This window comes from Lissotriton vulgaris, chromosome 1_1 (genome assembly GCF_964263255.1).
Source record: "Lissotriton vulgaris chromosome 1_1, aLisVul1.2, whole genome shotgun sequence".
NCBI classification, from domain to species: domain Eukaryota; kingdom Metazoa; phylum Chordata; class Amphibia; order Caudata; family Salamandridae; genus Lissotriton; species Lissotriton vulgaris.
In genome coordinates, this window is record NC_141685.1 from 1,418,585,564 (window position 1) to 1,418,612,266 (window position 26,703).

A 26,703-nucleotide genomic window follows, 5' to 3' on the forward strand; every position below is an offset into this window, starting at 1 on the left:
TTGGAAACGTGTTCTTGGTGCCGACCTTGACCCGAAAGCTTCGGAGGGACCACAGCCTTTTTCTTGGGCATAATTTGGGGCAGGAGAGTATTAGTACTCACGGTACGCTGACTCTGCGAAACATCTTCTTCCATGTCGGAATCGGCTTTGGATACAGAGATGTGTTCTCCCTCTTACTCAGCTCCTTGTGCGTTGAAGACCTCGCGGTCAGAATCTTCTCTGAAGAGATCTGGAGCAGAGTCGCTATAATGCTGGTGCATTTCGTGATGCCAAGTCAGACGATTCCAAAGCAATAAGCTGTTGGAGGAGGGGTGGAGAAAAATGCTAGTGTCCATCTCTTCATACATCAGAATCCAAACAGTAATGTTTGGCAAAAGTATGCAGAGAAACCATGAAACGGCTCTGCATATGTCTGCTTCATTTACCCCTCTTGCCAATTCAGGTGTATAAGATTAGCTCTGCTGGAATGAGCTCTTATACATTTAGGTGGGTATTTTTTTCTGAGGCAAATCAGATTTTGATGCACAAAATAATCCATCTGGAAATTGTGCATTTTTGTATCGGTTTAACTTTTTGAGATCCTGTATAACCAATAAAAGGTTGGTCAGCTGATCTAAGGTCCTTAGTACAGTTGATGTAATAATTCACAGGCCTTCTATGGTCTAATCTGTGTAGCTTTTCTTGGTTTTCAGGAAAACATGGAAGAGGATAAAAGGTCAGTAATGTGATGGATTGCCCTGGATGAAATGAGAACACCACTTTAAGCAGGACGGTATCCTCCATTTGCAGTACCAAATTGCCATGAAACAAGCACTTAAAGGGGAGATGAATAGAAAGGAGCTGAAACTCACTCACAAGTCCAGCTAAAGTGATGGCTACTGAGAAAACAGTTTTAATGGTTAGTAGTCTAGGTTGGCAATCATGTAAATGTCCAAAAGGAGTTTCTGTAAGAAACATTAGAACTAGATTCAGATCCCAAATATGGCATGGTGAAAGGTATCGGTGGATACATGTTGGTAAAATCTTTTAGGAATCTGGAAATTACAACAGACTTGAACAGGGAAAGCTGGTCAGGTATACAACCGAATGCTCATAAGGCTGAAAGATAATCCTTTGGTGTACCTACTGCACAGGCTTATTGCATTGAGAGCAGTGCAAATTGTGGTACACTGGAGAGGGATGCTTTCGGAGGATCTATCCCTGAACTAACACACCAGAAAACAAATTTGTTCAACCTCCCAGAGTATATAGATTTTGTAGATGGGAGACATGCAGAAAGTATCACATCCACAACTTGAGGTGTAAATTGAAAGTTGCTCAGATTACTCCAGTCAATGGGGGTGCAGAACCTGTACTCCTGACTGAGACAGCAGATTCTCTCTGATTGGTAGCTGTAGAGGGGCTGTTACAGCGAGGTGCGATTGAACTATGTAACTCACAAGTCTCTGCCAATCTCAGTCCATTAGAATGACTGGAGTCTGGTCTTGGTGAATCTTCCTTGGAACTCGAGGAATTAACGATATGGGAAGAGATTCATAGTGAAGTTCAAATTTCCAAAACCTCTAAAACACACCCCTCAATGCTCCCTGCAACAGATACTGGAGGGCGCATAATTTGGGCAATGAGCGTTGTTCTGAGTTGTGAATAGGTCTATCTGAGGTGTGCTCCAAAAGGAGAAGAATTCTTGGACTACACCTGGGTGATGATGCCACTTGTGGTCGGCTAGATGATGTTGACTGAGGCTGCTAGCTCAGGTATTCAAGATGCTTGCCAAATGATTGCTTGCTAGTCACAGACTGAGTGTGGAAGAGGGTAGGCTCGAAGTCTCTAGGTATCCAGTACCGCATATAGGCCTTGGGAGGGCTCGAGGTAAGATTTGGGGCATCTGATCGAAAATTCTAGCTCAAACAGGAATAAAGAAGTCAATAAGAGATAGCGCAACACCAACTCAAGTGAACTGGTTTTGTCATTTGGCAATTCATTTAATTATTTTGAACATTTTGATGAAAGCCCTGTAGACCTGAGGCAGGCATGTCTGACTGTGAGCTACGATTGCTGGAGAGGTGCACAAGGTTTTGGGTGAGGAGGACAAAGACCAGACCACGTGTGAGTTTTGAACTCTATTAATTGTTCCTCTATGATTTGACTTTCTAGCAACCCTACTTTTACTACAATATCCAGTAAATTGTTACATTTCTGTAAACCTTTTTCTAATAAACACAAATGGCTAAGAGTAACATTTTGTTTAGTAGCAGAATACCCCCATAGCATCACCGGAGCGTGAAGAATATTGGACAACCACTTTTATTATCGAGTTCAGAGCATGCCCATCCTGGTAAAGCTCACAGCCCGGATAACTCATGTCAGCAAATATGCTATTTCTAAAAGCACCTATTGGCCATCCCCATGGTTCCCAATATTATATAAGAACATACAAATGATGTATGCATTAAATACATGCAAAATAATATCCGCACCTGAAATCTTTGTGCTAAAGTAATATATAATGTCTGCTGGAGAACTCAAGTTGATGAGTAGTATAATGGATATAGTTTTGTCGAAGGCACGTTGTTCTATCACAACTTTCAAATTGTTAACATATAAAGAAGACATATACTTTACATCACATAGTTTCTTTGGAAAGCTTTCAAGCAAATTTTGATGCAACTCCAGTTTCTCAAGATGTTCCAAATGTTCCAAGAGAGAGCCTTTTTGATCTACCACACTGAATATCTCCAGTTCATTTTCTGAAAGGTCGAGTGCTTTAATGGACTCCCTTTCCATGGCCAATGAAGACGAACTGTCGGAGTGTTTTAAACTTTGCCTGTCTGAGAAAATAAATGGGAAAAATTATTTCTTTCATTAAAGGTGTTCATTTTTTTATATTTTAAAGCTTGTGCAGATTCTAGATCTCTATACTGCTGTTTGCTTTGACTCCAAAAATGGATAAGATAATTAATATGTATGGTGACTCTATCAGTCTTAGGATACATGCAAGCTATCCATTATCAACAAAGGGTAGCTCTCACATAGTAGGCGGCACCAGAAACTGCTAATACAGCTGTTTAGCCTAACAGTCACAGGAATCTGCCACATCAATGGTGAAGCTACGTTCTACTCTCCATCACCGATTCAGTGTCTGAAACAGGGCCAATAAATGTAAAACTAACATATGGCAAAGGGCTGCAGGGCGTATGATGATATTGGCACAAAGTGAATGAAATAAGAGAGTCCTACCCCCATGGAAAAATTCTCTTCAACCCTCTATCTATCACTCTACAGACCCATCCATACTTTCACCCATCTAGCCTTGCATTTATCCAGCCATCCTTTCACTCTTGTAGCCATCCACCAATCTATTCCTTCACATTTTCATCTATCAATTCTGCCTATCCATCTTTTCACACATCTATACATCCATGCATTCACCCTTCCCTATATTCATACATTGTTTCTCCATCCTTTCACCCATCCAAATATGTAACCCTTCAACGTTTCACCCTCCCTCTCCACCATCTATTGATTGATTTATCAATCTATCCCCTCACTCTTCCAAACATTCATCCAACAATCTATTCATAATTTCTCCCTCCTGTCCAACATTTACTGTAGCTACCTTTTCTGTTTGCAACTGTAGTGTTGTGTAAATAAAGAATGATGGAACTCTTTTGGTTGTTAATGGACTCCATAGACCTGTAACGTAAGCACTGGAGGGTAATGAAATGAATGCAGGTTTTGAACGTTAAGTTCTTGCTTACACACTGCAGAATAAAGACGCGTATCACTACTCTCAGTGTGTGGCATAGTCACTGGCGAATGCCCGGGCTATGTAGGAACGTATAACTGGCGACGAGTAGGGGATAAGCAGCCCAAAAATCAACAGCGCTCTCCCAATATACAGACAGAAGGCAGCATTGACAGCTCTGCCAAGACAAACAGTCTATTCAGGGCCTCCAGACCAAATTGTGCATCACTTCAGAAAATAGCTGTAACAGTCATTGTTGCAGAATGCATGTCATCCATGCAACATAGCAATAAATACTGGGAGAAAGCCAGAGAAAATAACATTGCTATAATAATGTGTGCTCGGTTAAATGCCCTTAACCTTTTCGCCGCGGCAGACATTCCGCCGGGGTGCAGCCGAATGTGATGCATGCATCACATTGCCACCGTGACGTCGAACGGCCGGGATCTGTCCGACACATCAAAAAGGGTAAATGTCGTGACGCCGTGACGTCGAATGGCCGGGGTCTGTCCGACACATCAAAAAGGGTAAATGTCCAGAGATCATCAGTGAGTGATGAAGATGTTATTTTTCCGGAGGAAAACAATGGTCCAAGGTCGATCTGAACCAGCATTGTCGCCACTCAAAGTCAGGATTAGCTGATGTGCAGAACACAAAGCCCTGGTTCTAGCCTTACAGGAATGTAACATGCTCTGGGCATCAGGGTTAAGCAATAATGCCTTCGCCACCAAAACATGTGAATGCAGAAAGAAAACCAATAGAAAACCCTCTTCATTCAGTTGGAAATCTGGAGATTAAAGTGAGGATAGTACTTACAAACAGCTTGCCCCAGGTGAACCCAGTTGTATGGTTCTGATATGTTTCAATCTAAATAAATGTTTAATGAGTTAGAAGGCAGCCAGCAACATGCTTCAAAGGATGCCAGTGCTGCCAACTAGGTCCATTTTATCTATGCAACACCCCGAGAGTCTGCTGATCTGGAGACTGATGCATTACTGTGATCTGTAGAATTGCACATAGCATATATACAAGTGTAAGCATGTGCTGATGTCACTTGATTGATTATTGTGTGTGCTGTGGGATAGATAATAGGCTTCACCGGGCCTTGCAAACTGTGTTGGCTTGAGGTGATGTGTGAATGAAGTAACGATTTGCACTTTTGCTAATTGATACATTATTATCCCTTAGTGGAGTCGCTACAGTCCTCACACAAAAACACTGAGTTTGCGGGTGCACAGTATACTATGTAGCGGATGTAAACTGAACTGTAAATAGAATATGATTGAATGTAAAGGAGCCACTGGGAATCAAACGTACATCTGAAAAAGCATTTTTGAGTGAAAATCAGGTTAATTCAGATACTTTTAACAGTATGAGAGGTTTGTAGATAGACACACATTTGAAGTGCAGAACTTGATTTGTAAACAGCTGGATATATCAATTAGTTTACCACACGGTGGTGCTGTGTGCTAATTTTTAAGTACAATTCACTAGTAGTGCATTTACCTATTCAAAATACTTTTAAAATGATCAACCTAGGGCTTTCACGCTATGTCTAAAGTTTAAGGTGACATTTGGGTGGTCCACCTGCAGTGGGGTCGTGCATAATTCCGTGGGCGTAATTACTTACTTTGAACAAATTAAAAGCACTGGCTAGTTAGCTGACAATGGCTCCCTCTCCTGGGCCTTTACAGCCATAGTCCAGCACTATAAAACCCAAGGAAAGGTGTCAGTTAGTGACAGGTTAGCAACATTATTTGAAGCTTTCCAGCTGACCTGCAGAGTAGGAACAATCATTGTGTCTAGGTGAAAGGGCATATACAGGAAAGAAACACGTTTTTTTAATTGCCCTCACCCACTAGCAGTGGCATGCTTTATCATAGGGCTACCTCAACACCCCTGCACAGACCAAGGCCGGGGATGGAGCAAAGGGGTATGGGGGAGACAATACTTACACACATACAGGATCTACTGAGAAGAACACAGCGAAAAAGGTGAGATAAAAACTACCTCTGGGACAGCCTAAACAATTTTTATTATTGGACCTTCAGGATAGGGTGGAAAACGTACAGATGGAGATGAAATGGGGGAAGGAAGTGTTCCTTCATCCTTCATCCCGCCTTCCTGCTTCTTACTGAAAACAGGAACAGAAATGGATTCATGGGGTCTGTAGCCCTGAGATTGGACTCGTTGACATTGTATGGAGCCCGTTAAATAACCTCTATATACTACATGAGGAATAAATAAATATGTTTTACCAAGACATATGGGAAACAGCTCCCCTACTTATGGAACTGCACACAGGGGGGCATTAGAAATAAACACACTGACCAGATTAACATTTTAAGATGAAGCCGGCATCCGGCTCTTGTGAACCACTGGTAAAAACGAGCATTTTCCATAAGTAAATAGCCTGATTATCAGAACATTGAGTCTGATGTCTTAATAGTGATTTTGAACCTATCCTGTTTCTCGGAAGCGACTGAGAATGCTGCTCTGGATGTAAGCTTTCTGGGAGCCGGACTTTGGCTCCGAAGGCTTCGACACCAAGGCAGGCTTCGAGAGTGTCTTCAATGTCGGAGCCTAAGAGCCTCCTGAAGTCGAAGATTGTGGCTTGGCGGAGGGATTTGACACTGAGCGATATGCATGCGCCGGCTGCGACATGGTGTCGACCGTGGTCTTACAGCAGTAGTGGACAGGCAACCTTGTGGCTGGCCTGTGAACTTAATACACAATATTCTGGAGCGTGATGCTCGACTTCTGAGTGGTGCGGAGGGGTGGCCTATGTGGTATTGGTACTCATTGCTGGCTCCACTCCTTTTTAACCTGTTTATATCGGATCTCTTGCAAATTCTTGACAGTGTTAACTGCCACCCACCTCATTTAGACGGAGTACGTATCAGCAACCTCCTATACGCTGACGATCTTGTGCTGTTTAGCCATACGAAAGTGGGCCTTCAGAGGCTACTTGATGAACTGCTCCCCTATACTACAATCAACTTCTTAGAGTTGAACTTATCAAAAACAAAAACTATTTCATTTGGGAAGCTAAAGAACACATGTGGAGGGTGGCACTTTAACAAAGTAAAGATTGACTCAACACTACACTACAAATACCTGGGAATATTTCTTGATACTAGAAGCTCATTTGTCAAATAGAAAGAAGGACTGAGAACTAAAGCCTTGGCCCTAGAAGTCGCCGCCACGAAATGGTCTAAAAAACTGCGTGGTCCCAGTTTAATTCCAATGTTGAAAGTGATGAAGGAGAAGATAACTAACAGATTGACATATGGCCATGAGATCACGAAGGGTACCACAAACAAATAAACTAATAATCAAAATTTTTAAACATGCATTTTATCTGCCAAAGTCAGCATCGCCAGCACAAGTTCGCCTTGAACTAGGTCTATTCGACCATCACGGCGGAGAGGCCAGCGCCTTTATAAAGTTTTGCAACAGATTGCGCAATGCCCGGGAGAGTTCCTTGGAGGCCAGACTTTGGCAAGAAATCCAGAAAAGTCATGCCAGGCACAAATATCGGCTTCACCTGAATCAGAGTTTACAACTAGTCAGTGTCAAGGAATTTTGGGGAACAAATCCCTCCCAGTCGGGATTGAAAGCAGTCATCAAGAAGTGAGTCAGGTTGTGGTCCTTTCATTTGGATAGGGCAATATTGTCAAAAAGGAAACACACCTGGGTAGTGATTACAAAGTTTAAACCAGGAGCTGTACCCTTTTATTTATCTAGCACATTCGCACTTTATTGGAAAAGAAAGTTCCTGGCTCTAAGGGTGGGTGAATGGCCTTTTTTAAAGAACCTCCAAGGATGGCGCCAACCAGATAATGACACCCCATGCAGGCTGTGCGGCTACCATACTGAAGGAATGGAACACATAGTTTGCCTATGTCCCGCAACGCTCACTGTCAGACGACTTCTAAGGCGAGATGAATGGAGTCGGCACGGAATTCGATCATGCCGCCAAGCCGTAATAGCAGCCTTAAACCCGGACAACACGAAGCTGAATATCGGGTTAACAAAACTTGTCACCAAGGCGCAAAAACTGCTGGAAGTCATTGGCGCTTCCAACCGCTCCTCATTATGGCAGTGCGGCACTCCATCCCTGGGTCAAGTAATTGCTTTCCAACCACCATCATTCTGCTGACCCCAACCTGGTACCCGAGTCGATCTCTAACTTCCAAGAAGCTCTGTAGAGCTTTAAGTAAAATGTTAACTTTGTACAGTAAAATGTTAACTTTGTACCTTTTTGCAATTTTATACAGTGCTTTTTTGAAAGAATACGCTGCAAGTGTTTTTATATTGTAAGGGTTTTAATTAAAAACAACAAAGTTCTTATCCATTGCGAATGCTTTTGTAGATGGACGCTGTGCGGTTGGAGGTTCGTCTGCATCGAGGTCTATATCTGAGTCCTTCTACAACTCTGATACAGCAGCGTCTGAGTTGAAAGCAGCCGCTTTATGTTGGTGTCTTCTGATCAGTGGTGCGCCATCGAAGCCAAGGTGATGCGACAATCCTAATGGTACCTTGGAGTTTTTTGTTTCCGCATGCAAGGCATGCCGATCAGGATGCCTCCTGATGTTCTGGGGACAAACAGAAATTGCACACCTGATGTAGGTTCATCCTCAGGTACTTCGCTCGACACTTCGAGCAGTATCTGAATGGTGTTCCTTTTCATTATAGGTTCATTCTCTAGTGCCAAGAAGTGGATGAAGGCCCAAAGGGGAAAGGCCCTGCATTGGTATTCGACTCTGGTACTGAAGCAGAGGTGTCTCGGCGCTTGGAACGGACGTTAGATACACTGTTGATTAAACAGATGACGTCAAGGGAACCGAACAGCCCGGCGAGAACACCACGCAGTGTCAAACCAGAGCTTGAATGAACACATCTGAACCAGATGGCAGGGAAAAACATTCTAACAATGGAGCCTATGAAGATTAGCAATCATGGGCGGAATTTCAATACCTGGTGACTCGAAAGACGTCTTGGAAAAAACCACTTGCACACGTCTGAGGCAAACACTAGATGGCAAGAGTATGCATAGCATGTGTATCTACAGCTACACATGCCACAAACTAATATTTTAACTTACCCTTACTCTTTAACAATTATTTAGGGAGAAAGCACGATTGAGTACATTATGTTTTTTTAGCGTTAAGAAAGTTAACCCAAAACAGGATGCAGGAGATGTATCCCAAGACACAGTCAATCAAAAAATGTGACCATAGTGTCCAAGGACACCATAAGCACTCAGTACTAAGATGAACGCCTTTACACAAATCGACCAAATAAATAGAAACACACTGAAAGACATATTGTTGTCCTGAGCTACCACACCAAATTTTGATGATAAGAACTAGTGTAAGACTAAATAAAACTCTATTGTATTAAAAAAAACATAAAGATCAATAAGGAGCCATCATGCCTAACAGGAATTCAAACCAACCCCCCCTTTTTTATTTACACATTTCCACTACTAACTATTTAACTTAACCTGCTGATAAAAGTGTAGGAGGTTGGCTTATTATATGGTGCACACTTATTTAAGTGAAACGCTTACACTAATCCAGACAACCTTTATGGTGGTTTTAGTGTTCTTAGGCAACCTTATAAAGCTCTCTAAATTATAGCTGTGGAGAGCAGCTTTCGGGCTTAGTCCAGAAGGAGTGTTAAGCAACTTGTTTTACCAAACTTAGAATGCCAAGTCACCTATGACACTGCTACATGCCAAGTAATGGCAGTGGAAAGGGAAGGCCATGTAACTTTCATACATGGCCTGCTTTGTAACAACTTTGCAACATATACAGCCCGGATTCATTTCACTGGGAACAAACTATACTGCTTCCTGATGTGTCTATAACTTCAGGAGATGAGCGCTCCCCATCACGGAAATGGCCCCAGGCAAAGGTGCTCCCTTGCGTGGTAGCAGGCCATATTGCAAGCATCGTGGTGGGGAGTTCTTGGCCCTCCCTGCTATTAACCTGCATGAACACTGTTGAGTGCAAAAGAACATGACGACTTGATCACTGCGGTCGAAGTAAAAACAGTGATCCACGACTTGCCCGGTAATAAAACCTCAGGAGTACATGGTCTCCATTTGAAATACTATGATCTTTTCTTCACTCACCTTATCCCTAAGTTGACAAACCTGTACAACAAGTCACTGAAATCTGGGGTGCAGCCAGCTGTGAAGTCTCCGCTCACCTTGGACCTGGGATCTGCAGGAGCAAAGACAGCGCACCCAATACTTTCTAGTAACAACACCAACACCAGAATACAAATAGGTGTCCTTGAATTATGCCCAAGTGTAACAGGGGTAGGGAAGAGAGGAAACAAACTCTTTTTGATTTGGCACCTCAAAGGACACACATCTCATTCTGAAGAACCCAGACTCTCTGTGATTCCTATGAAATTACAGACATGCAATCAGAATCTCAATAGAAATGCATTCATCAAAATAGTATGAACTTGAGTCTCCCCCGCACCCCTTCAAATAACAGGGGTGCAGGGAGTAGGGCAAACTGATGAGGGACGGGACTCTAGATCAGTTCAAGTAAGTGGGAAAAATGGATACGGTGAGAGGGGGCAACATGAGCTTGAAATTTAGAACAAACAGGTGTGGAGAAACCTCCAATAACATGGCTTCTGAGTTGGATATGGCTTTTGAATACAGTATGTCGGCAAGCTCAAATACCCGTACGTGAACTCGGCACCCAACCAGGAAGGACTACTCGGGTAATCTTTCAGGATTAAGACCACGCATAATGCACACGCAAGCCGGGCAAATCCTGACACCAGCATGCCTCTGAGGGGTCCCTCCTCATGTCCTTACTAAAGCCAGGTCAGGAGTCCACACACCTGTCCTCCTATTGACCCATCACCATCCTGGGCACTGATAATAAAATACTGGGAAAAATTCTCATGGATTGCTACCTCCATATTCTCCCCAACATCATACATTCATATCAAACCTAGTTTGTCCCGGGGCACAGCATGTCAAACAACTTCAGGAAATTAGTTCATGTAATGGATCAGGCATAGCTGAGGTTTCCTCACACAGCGTAATTGATACTTAATCTAGAGAAGGTATTTGATCTGCTGTCTTGGGACTACCTTTTAAAGGTGCTGACAGAGCTTGGAATTGGAAGAGTGTCTTCTAGCATATACAAAATAATTGTATGCTACCCCATTCTCTTGCATACGAATCTGTCGTTTAATCTCTGCTTCACTGCCAGCGAGTTGCGGTACCCATCAGGGCTGCCCTCTCTCCCTTATACTCTTCACCATTGACATGCATCCTTTAGCTCTCCACCTCTGCTCAGAGGGCATGCACTGGGGTAGCCCCTTAGATGGCACCAGGCAAGCAGTGTTGTTATACGCTGATGACCTTTTACTTTATTTCCAGTACACTATTGTTGACGCCGAGGTGATATACGCAGCCCTCCAGGATTTTGAGATCAATTAGGCGAAACTGTGCTTCTTCTCCCTGCAGTGAGGCACACCCTCCCAATGGGTTTCAATTTGGTGGTGTTGAACTGGTATGGACAGGTGCAACCGTTCGTTACCTAGGTATCCGCTTATATCACACTCAGCAGGACCTGTTTGTGGGTAACCTCAAGTGGATGCTCACAAACTTTAAAGTACCAGACTCGGTTTGTGCCCTCAAGATGATCGTTCTTCCCAGATTATTACACTACTGTGTCTATGTGCCAGTCTATCTACATTTTTTCCGGGAGCTGGACTCGATGCTCAGGGAACTGATCTGGGAAGACAAGCGGATGATTGGCCCGGGCACTGGTGCGCGCCCCCTCCTTTGAATTACACTACAGTGCGGCCCAACTCTAATACATATCCCAACTATTTGAAACCAACACTGGTGATGGAACATTACCCCCCGACATCCTCTAGCAGCTCCTATTGCCCACTGTTAAACTGCACCGCTCATTGCCTTTCTATGTATGGTTAGCCCGTAAATGCCTTACCTGGATCTTTCAATTGACATGGATGTGCTCCCATGATTCCTCTCTGGGGGTTAACATGATTTCCCAGGTCCTTTATAACAGAAGACCTCTCAACCTGACAGACACTGTGGGTAATTTATTCCAGGACCACAATCTACTTGCACACCTGCATCAAGACTATGACCTCCCTCACGCCCTCAAGGCTAGTTACTTTTTTACGGGCAGCTGTTGGCCAACAAGCCGACTTGTGTGGCGCACAGTCGAAGAGCCCCCCACCCATTTCAAGATACACACCCTATATACCATGGCCACCATCTGATCACATGACTGAATAAAGCAACCAGGGAACATGCTGGTGTCACCCTGACACGCCTTCAGAAAACATGGGAAGATGAGATTACATGCCCCATACATGAATCCAAGAGGCACCACAAAGCGTCTCTTGTAACTTGGATTGTAAAATATACGTGTTAGATCTGTCAGCCTTTGGGTGATGTTCCCCCAATCTGTTTCCCTCCACGTTTGGCAAATATTTTTGTTGGCCTACGGACTCTGATCACATTACTATTGCAAATCAATGCTAAAATGCAGGTGTTTTTTCCATAAAAGGGTGTAATTGGTGCTTTCCTGACTGACCTACTTAATTTACTTGTAAGTCCCTTGTAAGGTGGTATACCATATACCCATGGCCTTAAGTTAAATGCTACAAGTGAGCTGCAGCATTGACAGTGCCACCCACAAAAGTAGCCTTTTAAACCTGCCTCAGGCCTACTACGGCAGTGCCAGTGTGGGTAGTTTACTGCCATTTCGACTTGGCATTTAAAACTAATTTCCAAGCCTTAAACTCCCCTTTTGTTACATATAAGTTACCCCTAAGATTGGCCCTTGTTAGCCTAAGGTCAGAGGGCTATGTAAGTAAGGTAGAGCACGCGGAAATACTGATGGCCGGTTACCACTGATACGAGTTGATGGACCGATATTTCATACTGACAATTTGAACATGGGAGTACTTCACCCGCTATACTGATAGACAGATGAGAAGAATTATTTACGCTGACGGTTATGGAGTACTGAAACTCTAGGGCCCTGAAGAAGTCTGAATGTCTAAGGCTGACTAAGACGAAACACGTGTCGGCTGTATTAAGAATTTCAGTTACATTGGATGATGGAATAAAATGAAGAAATCTGAAGAAATTCATTCACCTGACTATTGTGGACTGTGATTGAACATTTGAGTGCTTGGTGGATTTTTTTGCAGGTTTTTAGCCACCTGTTGGCTACTAATGAGAGTCTTGGTAACAGACTCTTGCCCATTTTGAGCACCAATAACATTTGTAATTGGACTTGCTTACGCACGCTGTGCGCTCCTGTTAAACTGTTACCCTTTGCTGTAAGGTAGAGCATGTACTTTTATGTTTTGCATGTTCTGTTAGTAACAAACAGCTTATTTTGTTTTTCACTACAGTGAGGCCTAGTCCTCTCATAGGTTAGCATTGGAAATTCCTTAATACACTTTTAAACTGTAATTCCCGGTTAGAGAGAATTAGCTTTTTCATGTTTCATATGTTTGGAATGGTATTCAAAAATCCTACTTACTGGTGAAGTTGAGTTCAACATTACTATTTTAGAAATGTCACTTTTAGTAAGTGGACATTTCGCTGCACTTACTGGTTGTTGTGCCAAGGAGAACTGGACTCTGGCTTTACTCCAAGTGATCTCCAAGGGCTTGTTGACTTGTCTCCTGTTACTTGAGACTCCAAGAAATCTGGAAGTGGCCCAGATACCTGCAACATGGATTTCAATGCATCTCCTGTCTGGGGGTAGCAGAACCGGACCACTGATCAGGTTGCAGGACTAAAATCATTCCACTACATAATAACCAATGTTTTGTCGTCCCAGATTGACGCATCGGACAGCGTATCGCCACCACTGCAGCTTTGGGAGATCGATGCATCCTCTCAACTGCATGGCAGAAACCAGCGCATTGCTTGACGTCTCTTGACTCCACCACCGGTCTTCGGAACGGACGCAACGCCTTCACTGTGTAAAGAAGATCAACCCATCTCGTTGCTTGCGACCAGAAAAGGAACTTTGTTCCCCAGGGTCTGTGTGGGTCCTGTAGCCGACCTGTGCTTCCAAGAGGTCAGCTTGAACTTTGACTTTGCCCCGGTCCAGTGTGACCTTTTTAGTGCTACTTGCTTCTAAGCGCTTATTTTTTGGCAGAGTTTTATATAGCACAAACTTGACCCATATCGGGTATCAGATCACTTTACATAGCACCTGTTACGTTACATAAGGACACACATTCATTTTTGTTAGGCACAGGGAGATTAAGTGATTTGCCCGGAATAACAGGATGTTCAGCGTCATTGCAGAGACTCGAACCCAGTTCCCCAGATTCGAGGTCGACCGCCCTAGCCGTTAGGCCATCTCCTCTCGCTTTACTGCATTTATTCTTTTAAAATGTAATATCCCAACTTCTATACAACGGATTTTTGTCATTTGTATTGTGCTCTATTTATAATATAATACTCTATTTTAAAAAACCTGGGTGGAGTCTTTCTGTAGTGTATTCATTGTGTTACTGTTTATGAGTGTGGTGCACAAATACCTTACAAATTGCCTCTTTGTAGGAAGCTGGCTCTGCTCTGCATATACTATACCAAAATGAGGTATAGTGTGCAAAGAGTCCAGTGGAACCCAAAGGTAGGCAGAGATAAAAGTAGATAGCACCTTACTCTCTATTTGTGGTAGTGTGGGTGAGCAGTAAGGCTTTATCAGAGGGTAGTGTTAAGCATTTGTTGTACACACTCTAACAGCAAATGATGTCATACACTCAAAGACTGAACTCAGACCAATTGATTTGTATAAAAATATTAATTTGATGTATTTATTTCCTAGAACCAAGCAAGCCTGGCACAGGTAAGTAATTTTCAAAGCAGGCTGACCATACAAGCAAGCTGAATGAAAATAACGTTGTTACAGGTTTGTAAATGTTATCAATAAAGCGGAAATTACTGTTAGATTACTTTGAATTACTTTGCAGATTAGTTTCTGGATTTATACCTTGATATCACACTGGGAAATTTCCTAGAGAAAAGGGTAAGTAAGCAATTTTTAGTTCTTTGCAGATTTTCAAAGTTCCACACAAAACCAACTCCACACAGAGAAAATTTTTCAAGGCAAAACAGTCAATGTATTCCTATGGAGATAAATGAAGCATCTTCAGGGTCCAGTCGAGGGTAGATGCAGGTACACAGTGGGTGCCGAGCATCGAGGGTGATGTGCCAACTACGTTCTCACCCCCTCCTGTGACCCATGGTGTGAATTCTTAACACCACAAAAGTGCAGAAACCGTAAAGCCGGAATCCTCCTAAACCAGGAGTAATTAGGAAGACAATTTCTCCTCCTAATTTTTTTGCACTTTACACCTTTTTGTTAATTTACACTTTCACGTCCCTAGGTAAGGGTGAGCCTTAGAGTGTCCATTCCTCCAGGGTTTAGTGCACGCTGAGTCCTGATGAATGCCAGGTAAATTCATACCGTTTCGTGGCTGAAACATGTCAACTGATAATTAGGAAACTACCACACAACTAATTGTGGACGAATTTCCAACACATAAGTTTTTATTAACCTGTCCTTAGTGATCATTAGAATAAAGTTAATTTTGATACACTATCGACTACTTTTTAACCATCCACCACTCACTAGTTTTCTTTGCACAACACTGCCTGAACTCACCAACCCGCTCCGCAGTAAAACCGGCGTGGTAGCACACCAAAGAGACACTCGGTCTCTTTGGTGGGGCCCGATGATGAAGCATGTAATCACTAGGTGGTGAGTGAGGGTTTTCTTTAACGCCTTAAGTGAAGCCGTTTACTTGCTCCCGACGGTCGAATACTACCATTTGACCCTCTCAGCTATGACCACCTCTAAGGTGTCCAGAGCTGCAGTGACCCTATCCTTCCACTGTGGATAGGAGGATTTTAGCCAATCAGGTTAGGGGATGTCCCTTTCCCAAAGAAGGGGACATACAAAAGGTGTAGTCACCCTAAAAGGCAAGTAGCGCATTGCTAACAGCTGTACCAGCTATCAGTACCTGTAACACACCTAAATTCAGTATTTAGGGGCACCCCTGAACCTTGATCCTCATATTCCTGCAACCTACAAAGAAGAAGGACGAAGCAGACACCGTGCAGCAAAGCTTGAAGGAGATGAATGACTTGGCCCCAGTCCTAGCAGACTGTCTCCAGCTTGAAGAGTGTGCAAAGAAGACAACGCCGGTCCTGTGACAAGTGACTTCCAAGTATCCCAGGAAGACTGCCATGCCTCTACAAAGACCAAATCTCCCGAGTACAGCGGCCCTGTCCAGAAAACTCACAACTTCAAGGACTCCAGATCCAGGTGGATACGCGATCTCTGCCCACTCTGCACCAGACACCCACGGCCCGAGTCTGAGTGGCTCGCCTGTCCAGTGAAGTCTCCCCAGTGATCCAGACCTCGACTCCATCGGTGGCTCACCTCCCTGGGCCCCACAAAGTCGCCTGCAGCCTCTACATGAAGGGTCACCCTGACCACAAAAGGCTCCAACAAAGAAAATCTGACATCAAAAGGCACCCCTGCATCCCCAGCCCCCGGTCTTGGGGAGACCAACCAACGGTGCCCAGACTCCCTCGACAACCCAACTTACCTGTCCAGCCAGTGGTCACCTTCATCTAGCCTCCTCATCTGAGCCTGCAGCCTCTTTGTGTGACTGAGATTCCATATTGAAGAGCATTGGACGCAGACGCTGTTTTACACCCTGATGCCCATCTGCCAGTGGTGGTGTAGCTTTAGTGCTGTCTTGTGGCCCACCCTGTACTCACCTTAAACCCTGGGGTCTGTGCCCTGAAACTGGAGGTACCTACCTGCATCCAGCACCTCTTGTAGGTTCCCCTGTCTCCACTGGCTAACATTGGGCCCAGTGACCTTTGCACCTTGCCACCCAAGTCCGCTGGTGGTGCAGGAACTACCTTAAACTGTACCTCGCTCAGCGTATGTCTAAGCCCATGAAGACTGCAAGAGTGAGTTGTGTACTTACCTGTTAATGCATATACCTGTTTTCCTCCCATAGGATTGCATTCTATGTTCTTCTATTGCATTTTAACATTATCTTTTACAACTGCTAAGTTCTACTGTTTCTGATTGACAATACAAAAGCATTTTTATTACTGTAAAACATTTATACTGCCTTGCAAAACAATTCCTACTGCATCTTGAAAAGTATTATGTTATGTTATGTTGGACATAGTGTAGAAATCTCTTTCTGATATAATGGGTGCCCGTGTCCTGTAGAGCTTTTAAAGCTAAGACCAGTGCTTTGAAGCAAATTCTCTTTCGAACAGGAAGCTAGCGCAAAGCCTTCAGGTGAGAGGAGACCTGAGCTCTGGGTCCCAACATGAGAATTACTTGGGGTCCACATTCTGGACCACCTGAAGTCCACTCAGTAAGTACTCTGGGAGACCCAGGTACAAGACGTTTACATAGTCCAACCTGGCGACAATGAGGGCTTGGACTTTGGTCTTCCTGTTACAGCTATTATTGAAACTGCTACTTACCCAAAACTGAGTTCCTCTTAGTTCTGAAAATAAAATAACAAAGTAATAACTTTTTATACAAAACAATTGGACTTAGATTCAGCCTTTGAGTGTGTGTAATAATTTCTTGCCTGAGTGTGTACAACAAATTCTTAACACATCCCTCTGATAAGGCTAATTGCTTGACCACACTATCACAACTAGAGCTTTTAGTAATTTCTACTTGAGCTTCTGGGGATCCATTGGACTCTGTGCACATATACCTTACTTTGGTATAGTAAACAGAGCCAGCTTCCTACAGGCAGTCACAAACTATCCAAACAAATCCAGGTTAAATGTTTAGACTATGCTGGAAAGGTACTAAAGGGCTGGGTGAGGGGCAGCAAAGTAGATGATTATTCAGGGCTGTCAATTTTAAAGGTGCACATGCTTGATATTTTTTATTTTTATTTTTTTAATATTTTTTTAGGAACATTTTTCACATACAGCACAGCGCATCATAACAATAGATAAAACCAAAAAAAAAAGAGTCAACAATGTAGCTACTTGTGTACAACCCTCCGACATACCCTCCTTTCATCTCTGGATTGGTTCCCATATTTTCTTCCCCAACCCCCTTGCCCTCCTGCCCTTCCTAGCATAAATGCCATTTTCTAGGTTATAGACAGCCAGGTGGTTTGCAAGCCATTGTTGCACTGCAGGTGGTGTTTTGTCCAACCAGACCCTAGCTATAGAGAGTCTTAGAACTGCCATGTCCACGATTAAGAACTCCCCATGAGTATCAACCAGATCTGAGCTTACTCCGAGTAATATCAAGGGTGGGGTGGGGGTGAGAGTAGTACTGAACCCTAGCGAGCGGGCAAGAAAAAGTTCAATATCTCTAATTAGTGTATAGAGTTGTGGGCAGGTGGCAAAAATGTGGATGATGTCCGCCTCTGGTGTATTGCAACGTATGCAGGTGGTCCCCGACGTACCTCCCCACTGAGCTATTCTTGCCGGGGTAAAACAGAGAGAATATAGCGTCTTGTAGTGCTGGGCTTGAAGTGAGGCCGAGCAGAGTACTGAGCTACCTAGATCTAAGGAATCTTGAAAACAGCCTATTTCGATACCCAGTTTACTAGCCCATTTGGTTCCATGCTTTTCCAAGTCGTCTGATTTGGCCGCTGTAAGGACTGCATAGAAACTGCGAATTGAGCACCCCCGCCCTTTTCTATGTTATTCAATATATCATGTTGGTAAACCCTACAGCTCCTCCATGTTTATTGCTCAAAAAGCTCAGAACCTGCAAGTATTTGAAGAAATTATTCCTATCAATGCGAAATGTAGTCTCCAGATTAGTTAACTGGCGAACCCCCTCTGACCCCAGCATGTCCCCTTATCTTCAGAATCCCTTTATCTGCCCAATCTGCCATAACTGAGTCCGAAAAAATCGTTGCAGTTAGGGATTTGTTTTTAAACAAACGCCTATACCTATTGAACCTCTCCAGCCCGAATTTCTTCAAAAAAGCAGCCCAAATTTTATGGGCGGCACACACTGTCTTAAACCTTGTTCTTTTTAAGTAGGAGGAATCCGTACAGTTAAGGAAGCAATTCTCCGTCTCAGGGCCCAATATAGTTGCATAGATCTCAGTAGAAAAAGACGTAATTTTAGGATCCAATCCCCCACCTCCATCAGGCCTTGCATATATTGCAGGGTCGAAGCCCAATAATACATCCTGAAATCTGGGGCCCCCCATCCTCCTCTAGCCCTAGGAAGGGTGATAAACCTATATGCCCTCCTTGTTTTTCCGTGAGCCCAAAGAAATCTGTTCAAGATTGCCTCTAATCCATTAAACCATTTAGCCTCATAAAATACCGGTATAGCCCTGAAAAATAAAGAAATGTAGGCAGAATTATCATTTTGATAATGTTTGTGCGACCTACCAATGATAAGTGGAGATTGTGCATTCTCTCTAGATCAGATTTTACTTTAGACATTAGGGATGCCACATTCTGTTCCACTACCCCGTCTAGATCTGGAGAAATCTCAACCCCTAAATAAACTGTAGAGCTGACTACGCGGCTATCATTACAAACAGTGAGACCTTTTGACTATCTAGGTTTTAGCCTTGTTAAGCTTATAGCTCAAAATCCGACCAAACTGCTGCGCTTCCAATTCTATCTCACCAATAGCTAGAGCAGGATTCGATGTGACAACTGCCACATCATCCGCGTAGGCCAGCGTCTTAAATTCCCTACCGTTTATACTTAAAGCGGGGATGTTTAGGTTAGCTTCTTGCCTCCGTAGTTGGGGGTCCATATATAGCGCAAATAGCAATGGTGACGAAGGACAGCCCTGCCTGGTCCCCCTGTTAATCTGCACCAGGGCAGTGTACCCTCTGTTGATCCTAATCCAGGCTGTGGGTTCTTTATACAGTGCTTGAACAGCCTTGATGTACCCTTCCCCTAAGCCAAACTATCTCATTACCGGCCACAGGTATTCCCAAGAGACCCTATCTAACGCCCTTTCCGCGTCTAGGAATATAGGAATAAAGCTGCGATAGGGTCCCCCGGGACTCCCGTGACATCGAATAAAGTGATTAGCTGTCTAATATGTTGAGTAGTGCCCTTCCCAGGTATAAACCCATGTTATGTAGGACGGATCATTCCCTCGATTACCCTAGCTAATCTTTTAGCTAAGATTTTTTTTGAAATCTTCGCATCCGAATTCATCAGGGTAATAGGCCTGTAGGATCCCGTTACTATAGGTTATTTGCCTTCTTTAAAATAACTATAACGTCAGCCCCCCCCCAGGATTTTACAATTGAATTTCCTTGCTGAGCCTGTATTACAATATTTAGGATCTCAGGGATGAGCACTTCATGAAATACTTTATAGAATTCGACCGGGATCTGGTCCGGGCCCGCTGCCTTTCCTGACGGAAGATTCACCAGTGCTGAAACTACCTTCTCTAATTTAATCGGGGATTCCAATATGATCTTCTCTTCTTCTGGGAGGGTCGGGCAGAGCTGTGCCTAAAATAATCCTGTATATCTGCCTCACCGCCGCCACCTTCCTGCCCATAGAGATCTGTGTAAAATTGCCTAAAGATTTTCCTTACTTCCTCTGGTTCGGATACTGTTTTACCTTGACTATCTAGAATCTCCTTAATTTCTCCTGCTGCTAACTTCTGTCTAGTATGGACTGATAAGACGTGTCCAACCCTCTCGCTCAGCTCATAAGATCGTTCCTTCTTAGCTAGGTCGTTAGCTGCCGTTTTACTAGCAATGCCTTCCACTGCTTCAGATTTTAATGAAATTATTTTAAGTAGTTGATGTTCCAAAGGCATATTCTGCTGAATTAACAAATTAAAATCCTCCTCTGCCTTAACTAGTTTTTTAACTATTTCCTCGACTCTGGCCCTCTCCAATTTCTGTTTATGAATTGTATAACTCAGTGTCTCCCCTCGGGCTCCTGCCTTGAATGCATCCCATACGATAACTGGAGATGCCCTCCCTCTATTAGTTTCCCAAACTCCACTTATCCAGTTGTTCATAAAGTTAATATATCCGTTATCCTTGAGTAAAGCTCTCTCGAAGGTCCAGGTATTTTCCCTCCTGCCTACCCAGTTTTATTTTACAGTTATAATTAAGGGATTGTGATCTGATACTATTCGGGAGTGTTTCTCTATTTGAGATCTGGCCAGCAAAGAATTGGATATTAAAAAATAATCTAATCTAACCAGGATTTTATGAGGTGATGAAAAAAATGTACTACCATCCATTTGTGGGCGCAGTCTTGCCCAGAGGTCTGACAATGTCGTATGCTGTGCCATAGCTGCTATTGCACAATATGTTTTTTTCTTTCGGCCAGTATACCCCTGCCATGCTTGTAAACCAGACCCTGAAGGTCCATTAACATTAAAATCCCCGCAGCATATAATTGGTTCAGACCAGCAGGCTAATTCCGTACTCCAAATATTCAAAGATATCAGGGTCATCTTCGGTGGACCCATATACTGAGACCAGCGTAAACTTCTCTCCCCTGCACACTATTTCCACTATGACCCATCTATCCCATTGATCCTCTTTCTTTTTAGTAACCAAAAAGTCCTTCCCTTTGCCCAAAATAGCCACCCCTCTGGTTTTAGACCCTTGCTTTGTATAGGCTAACAACAAGAACCCTAGTTGTTCCAACAGGAAGCCCTTTCCCCCCTCTATATGCGTTTCCTGCAGGAAAACAAAATCCAGCCGCATTGTTTTAAGGAGTGCAGCTACCCTCACCCTTTTATAAACATCATTCAACCAACAAACGTTAATTGAAGCAATTTGACAAGTCATTAAAATACATCAAAGGGTTGTTTTAGCTTCCATACCAGTTTTTTAGTTGAACCAAAAAGAAGTGTGCTGCTTAAAAGTTTGTAGGCTGTTCAAGTCTTCTTCCAACTTCCCCGTCCTTTCTTCAACCGGGGTTACTCTCTTTGCAACCTCCTCATACAGTTTATTCATTTTTCGTAATGAATTATGGATTTTCTTTGACCCTTGTCCGGCCCTGCGACTCTCCACTCTTGCTTTATTTTGCATTTGCTTCAAGGTGCTGAAGAGGCGGGCGGGGGGGGTTTGGAGGTGGGGAGACTGGTGATCCCCTGTTTGCTGTTGTGGACTGGCGTGATTCTGATAGACCAAAGATGTAGCTGAATAGTCCCATGCTAATTTCTTGGTAGGATCTGAAGGGCTTCCAGAGGGGCACGCTTCACTTCTGTATCTGCGCTTTTTTGTGTTGTTTTCGGGGGGAAAGAGCTGCTGCCAGTGTCAGTTTCGCTTTCTGTGCCAGTCTCGCTAGACAAGAGAGATTCAGAGTCTTCATTTACAGAATAGAATTTATCGCCTTCAGGTGAACCTCCCCCGCTCTCCCCTGAGCTCCCTCATAATTAAAATCCTTAGGGATATCGATAGGGTTATTCTGAAGAGTGAGCATTGGATCGCTAGCCCAGGTGCCTGCTACTCTCAATGACTCAGCAGGGTTGCTTTCAATGCTCGCCCCTCTGTTTCCCCCGACTCACCGCTTAGGTTGTGTGGTGTCAAAGGGATGAAATACCCCGTGGTCAGTACTATTTGATCCGGCCCGCTCCTCCTAGAGTCATCTGCGATAGCAACTGCGATCCCCGATGCTTGCCTCCTGGTCTCATTCTCCTTCAGCGGCTCAGTGGCCGCGCTTGCTTGCTGCTGTTCTGTCAGATCCATCCGTTGCTTAGCAACCATTGCCTCAGCGTCCACGAGGACGTTGTCAGTTGCGGCACTGCTGCCGGTCTCGAATCTTTCCGTATCGACGTGCATAAGCTCCGGGGATTTCGAAGGCTCTGAAGATTTCACAGCGAAGGCTTCGGCTAAGGTAGGCTGATGCAGCTGATTGTCTTTGGCTTTTGTTTTACCTCTGAGCGCTTTCTGTGTGGGGGGATCTATGGTGTGCCCAGAGGCTGACGCGGGGGCAGAGGCAGGCGTCTCGCTGTTCTTGCCCTTCTGCTCACCGCCTTTCTTGAGCTGATTTCTTCTGGTCGCACTGATGCTGGCGTTGGCCCGCTGCCCGGTGCCAGGAATCGAAACCGTCTTAGCTTCATCTTTCCCCCTCGAGGCCCAGTCCTTCTGCTCTTTAACTTCTTGAGATAGCTTAGCGGACCATAGTGACATGTTGAACGGCCCCTTGAATATCAGCGCCACGAGGCTCGTCAGGCCAATTTCTGCTCGGGTGAGCAGAAGGTTCAACAAGCGCCGTATTGTAGGTAAAGACTGGTACCTTGCTGGATCAATGCTTGTAGTCGGGCTTCTATTGGTGAGGGCATTTAGCATCTCCGTGCCATCAAATCTGCATGGGCTTATTCCATGTGAGAGGGAGTAGGAGTGGATGCGACTGGTCACTACAGACTGTCAGCGGCCATCTTGCCTCCACCTTATCTGCCTGCTTGATAATTGTTTAAGCAAGTTAGTCCAACACCTAGTGGATAGTAAGGTTACAGATCCCAGGAAGCTTGCTGAGGAGGCAGACATCTGGGTCAGCACCAAAGAGTTCAATAAAGCATCTGTGTGGGAGGGAATCTCCGCAAAGGGTGGCCAGGGTTCCTACTTGAAGAAGGAAGGGGGAGAGCAGAAAAAGGAGCTCTATTCAGGCCCCAAAACAACTCACAAGGGAAAAGGTCTGGTTCTCATTCCCAATCTGGCCACCAGAAGAAAAACTACCCTAACAAGGTTACCCTAGTTGCCCTGGGTGACAGTGAGATGGTTCCTAAGATCCATATGCCCTCTAATACTGCAAAGTATAAGAAATCGGTCACCATCATTGGGGAAGGTGTGGAGGCTCTGAGGGGTACAGGAGCTAGTATGACTATGGTAAGTAGTCAGCTGGTTTCCGACAGCAGGTATTTCCAAAGGCATTCCACTGGTGACTGACAACAACAATGGTCACTATCTTGTGACCCTGGTTCCATTTGAGAGGGGTTCAAGTCTTCTGAAAGTTGTTGTGAGCCCTGCCATGTCTGCGGACTGTTTGTTAGGTAATGACCTTGAGCATACAACCTGGAAGGAAGTGGAGGACAAGGCTCATGTGCAGATGTTAGGATTACATGATTGGATTTGTGCTATGACAAGGTCCATGGCTGCCCAGGATGGCAGTCACAGAGGGCTGTAGCCTCAAGAAATGGCCCAGCCAGCTGCTAAAAAATGGAAATGCAAGGGACGTGAGAAACCAGCCCCAGAATGTAATCTCAGTGAAGTGGATGAGGCACCTGCGGTGACTTCCCCGGAGTCCAATGAGGAGGGTACTACTCCTTTTGTGACCTGTCTGTCATTGCTGGATGGCATGTAGAAGGAGGACATAGCATGGAGGAGTTCTGCAGGGCACAGAGAGAGCAGCCAACCCTTTAGGTGCTGGGGCAATAGGATGAAGCCCAAGCAGCAGGTGATGCATCTGTTAGTCACCATAATTACTGGGAGGACAGCCTTCTTTACAGTGAGCCTAAGGTTGCCTGCTGAAGGCTGGACGGGGGGTAGAGACCTCACTGGGAGCGACTGGCAGTCTGCGCTGTGACGGGTGACGGTATTACTGAGCCGGGAATGAGCCAGCAAAGGGCAGAACGGATCGACAACAGGCTAAGCTCCCATTCGAACCTCGCAAACTGACTCGAACATAGCAGAGTGGCACAGATCAGACCATGCAGACCACTCCACCAGCGATTCACAGATCTCAGAGGAAGATCAGAAATCCCTCCTGATGACCATGAAGCAGTCTGTGGGCGTTCGAACAGACTCAATGACACTGGAGCTCTGGGTAAAGACGGCTTTATTAATTTATATGAGCGCTTCTTCTGAATCGTTTTTCGATAGTATGGCAGTGGCGTGTCCGTCTCTTCAGACAGTCGATCCAGGCGTTTCAGTGCCCGAGTTTTCGGTGTTCCCTGGGGATTCTGGGACTTGTAGACCGCCTCTCCTCGGGATAACTTGTTGTTCCGTCCAGCGTACCGGGGAAGAAAGAAAGAGTGATTAGGACGGGGCCATGGCTCGTGCACAGGGAAGGCGGTGTGAAACACACGTGCAGTTACTCGACCCAGATTCAAGTGAAGGGTTCCTGAGGGTAGGGGTTTGCACTAGGAAATGGTCGGTGGTTCAACCCACCTACGACCCGCCCAGCCCGCAAAGCGTGACCGTACCTGCTCAAGCCACACTTCCCGGGAAGTGTGGCAGGGCGAAGCGCCTCTCCATTGGCCTCCTGGCTTGTCGCAGACGTGTCGTCCTGGTCTCCGCTCTTCCCCGCTCTTCTCCTCGTCTCGACCTGCCTCCTCCGTCTCCCGTCGGTCTCCGCTCGACGACTCCTTCCTCCGATGGTCTCCGCTCCTCTCCTCCGCTCTACTCGCCTCCTCCTTTCTCCGATGGTGTCCACTCCACTCCTCTGCTCTACTCGCCTCCTCCTTCCTCCGATGGTATCCGCTCGACTCCTCTCCTCCACTCGCCTCCTCCTTCCGATGTTCTCTGCTAGTCTCCTCCGCTCTGCTCTCTCCCCAGTCTTCTTCACTTGCTCCGTACTCCCAATCCGCTCCGTCCTCACGCCAATCACCTCCAGGTGTAAAACACACCTGCTGGTTCTCTGGGCTGGGTTTTACCTCGGACGGGAGGGCGTGGTCCGGGTCCAGTTCCACCCAGTTAAAGAAACAAGGTTCCGCCGTTGCCTCAGGAACGTGTTTGTATGCGGCGTCCGGTGTCTTCCAGGTCTCGGTGTGCTGTTTAAAGAGAGGGGACACAGGTAAGCCTGGCGGGTCTGGGTCCCCCTCGTTACACAGTCTCACCTCAATTGAGACAAAAATGGACTCTATGTGTACCCGAATGGACTTCATTGCTCAAAAGCTAGAGAAACAGGATAGTCATATCAAAGAATGCAACGCACAAGTTACTTACCTTCGGTACCGGTATATCTGTAAGAAACAGTAGTTAGTGTTAGATTCCTTACCTTAGAATATCCCCAGGCGTCAAGCTGGATACGGAAAGTTTTCGTCAGCAGTACCCTTGCGCGTCGGTATGCGTTGTCTGCGGTTCTGCGTCCGGCGTCGTGATCGCAGGATGACGTCGTCAGAGTACTCGGACGCCGCCCTCGCGCGATGTACATAGCTTTCCGCGCCAGGAATGCAGAGCCATGATTGAAACCGACACTGGTGCCATGAAACTAGGGCCCTGAAATGGATGTCCTTAACCCTATATATCGGGTCGCAGAATGGGGAGGATGGGTTGGGCGGTAAGGAATTTAACTCTAACTTCTATTTCTTACAGATATATCATTACCGAAGGTAAGTAACTTGTGCATCTGAAAGAAACAGGTTAGTGTTAGATTCCTTACCTCAGAATAGATACCCCAGCAATAACAACCCCGGTGGTGGGTCTGCGAACTAAGATCACACCAGAAGGTCCTGGAGAATGGAACGGCCGAAAAAGCCATCTCTCCGGTCTTGGCTGACCAGGCAGTAGTGCCGAGCAAACGTGTGCAGCGATGCCCACATAGCAGCCTGATAGATGTCCTGCAAGGGGACTCCCTGACCCAGGGCAGTAGTAGCCGCTGTGGCCCGAGTGGAATGGGCGTGCAACCCCACAGGAGGCTCCTTTTTCACCAAGGAGTAGCAAACCTTGATGAACAAGACGACCCACCGAGAGATGGTCTGCTTGTGCACCGCCCGTCCCTTCTTAGCGCCCATGTAACCAACAAAGAGCTGGTCGTCCACCCGGAACTAGCATGTGCGGTCTAAACAGAAGGAGAGCGCACGTTTTGGGTCCAGACAGTGGAGCCTCTCTTCCTCTTTCGAGGGATGCGGAGGCAGAAAGAAGGGGGGCAAGGTGATGGACTGCCCGATATGAAAGGCTGTAACCACCTTGGACAGGAAAGAAGGACAAGT

At 45.2% G+C, this 26,703-nt stretch overlaps 1 protein-coding gene across 1 annotated transcript in view; it reads right to left on the reverse strand.

Annotated features, from left to right (window-relative positions):
* Positions 1–26,703, reverse strand: part of LRRK2 (leucine rich repeat kinase 2) — a 2,096,839-nt gene that overhangs the window by 1,265,284 nt on the left and 804,852 nt on the right. Inside the window, exon 23 of the mRNA XM_086967213.1 lies at positions 2,623–2,828. Within this exon, the coding sequence (XP_086823339.1) occupies positions 2,623–2,828 (206 nt within the window). The remainder of the gene's footprint in view (positions 1–2,622; positions 2,829–26,703) is intronic.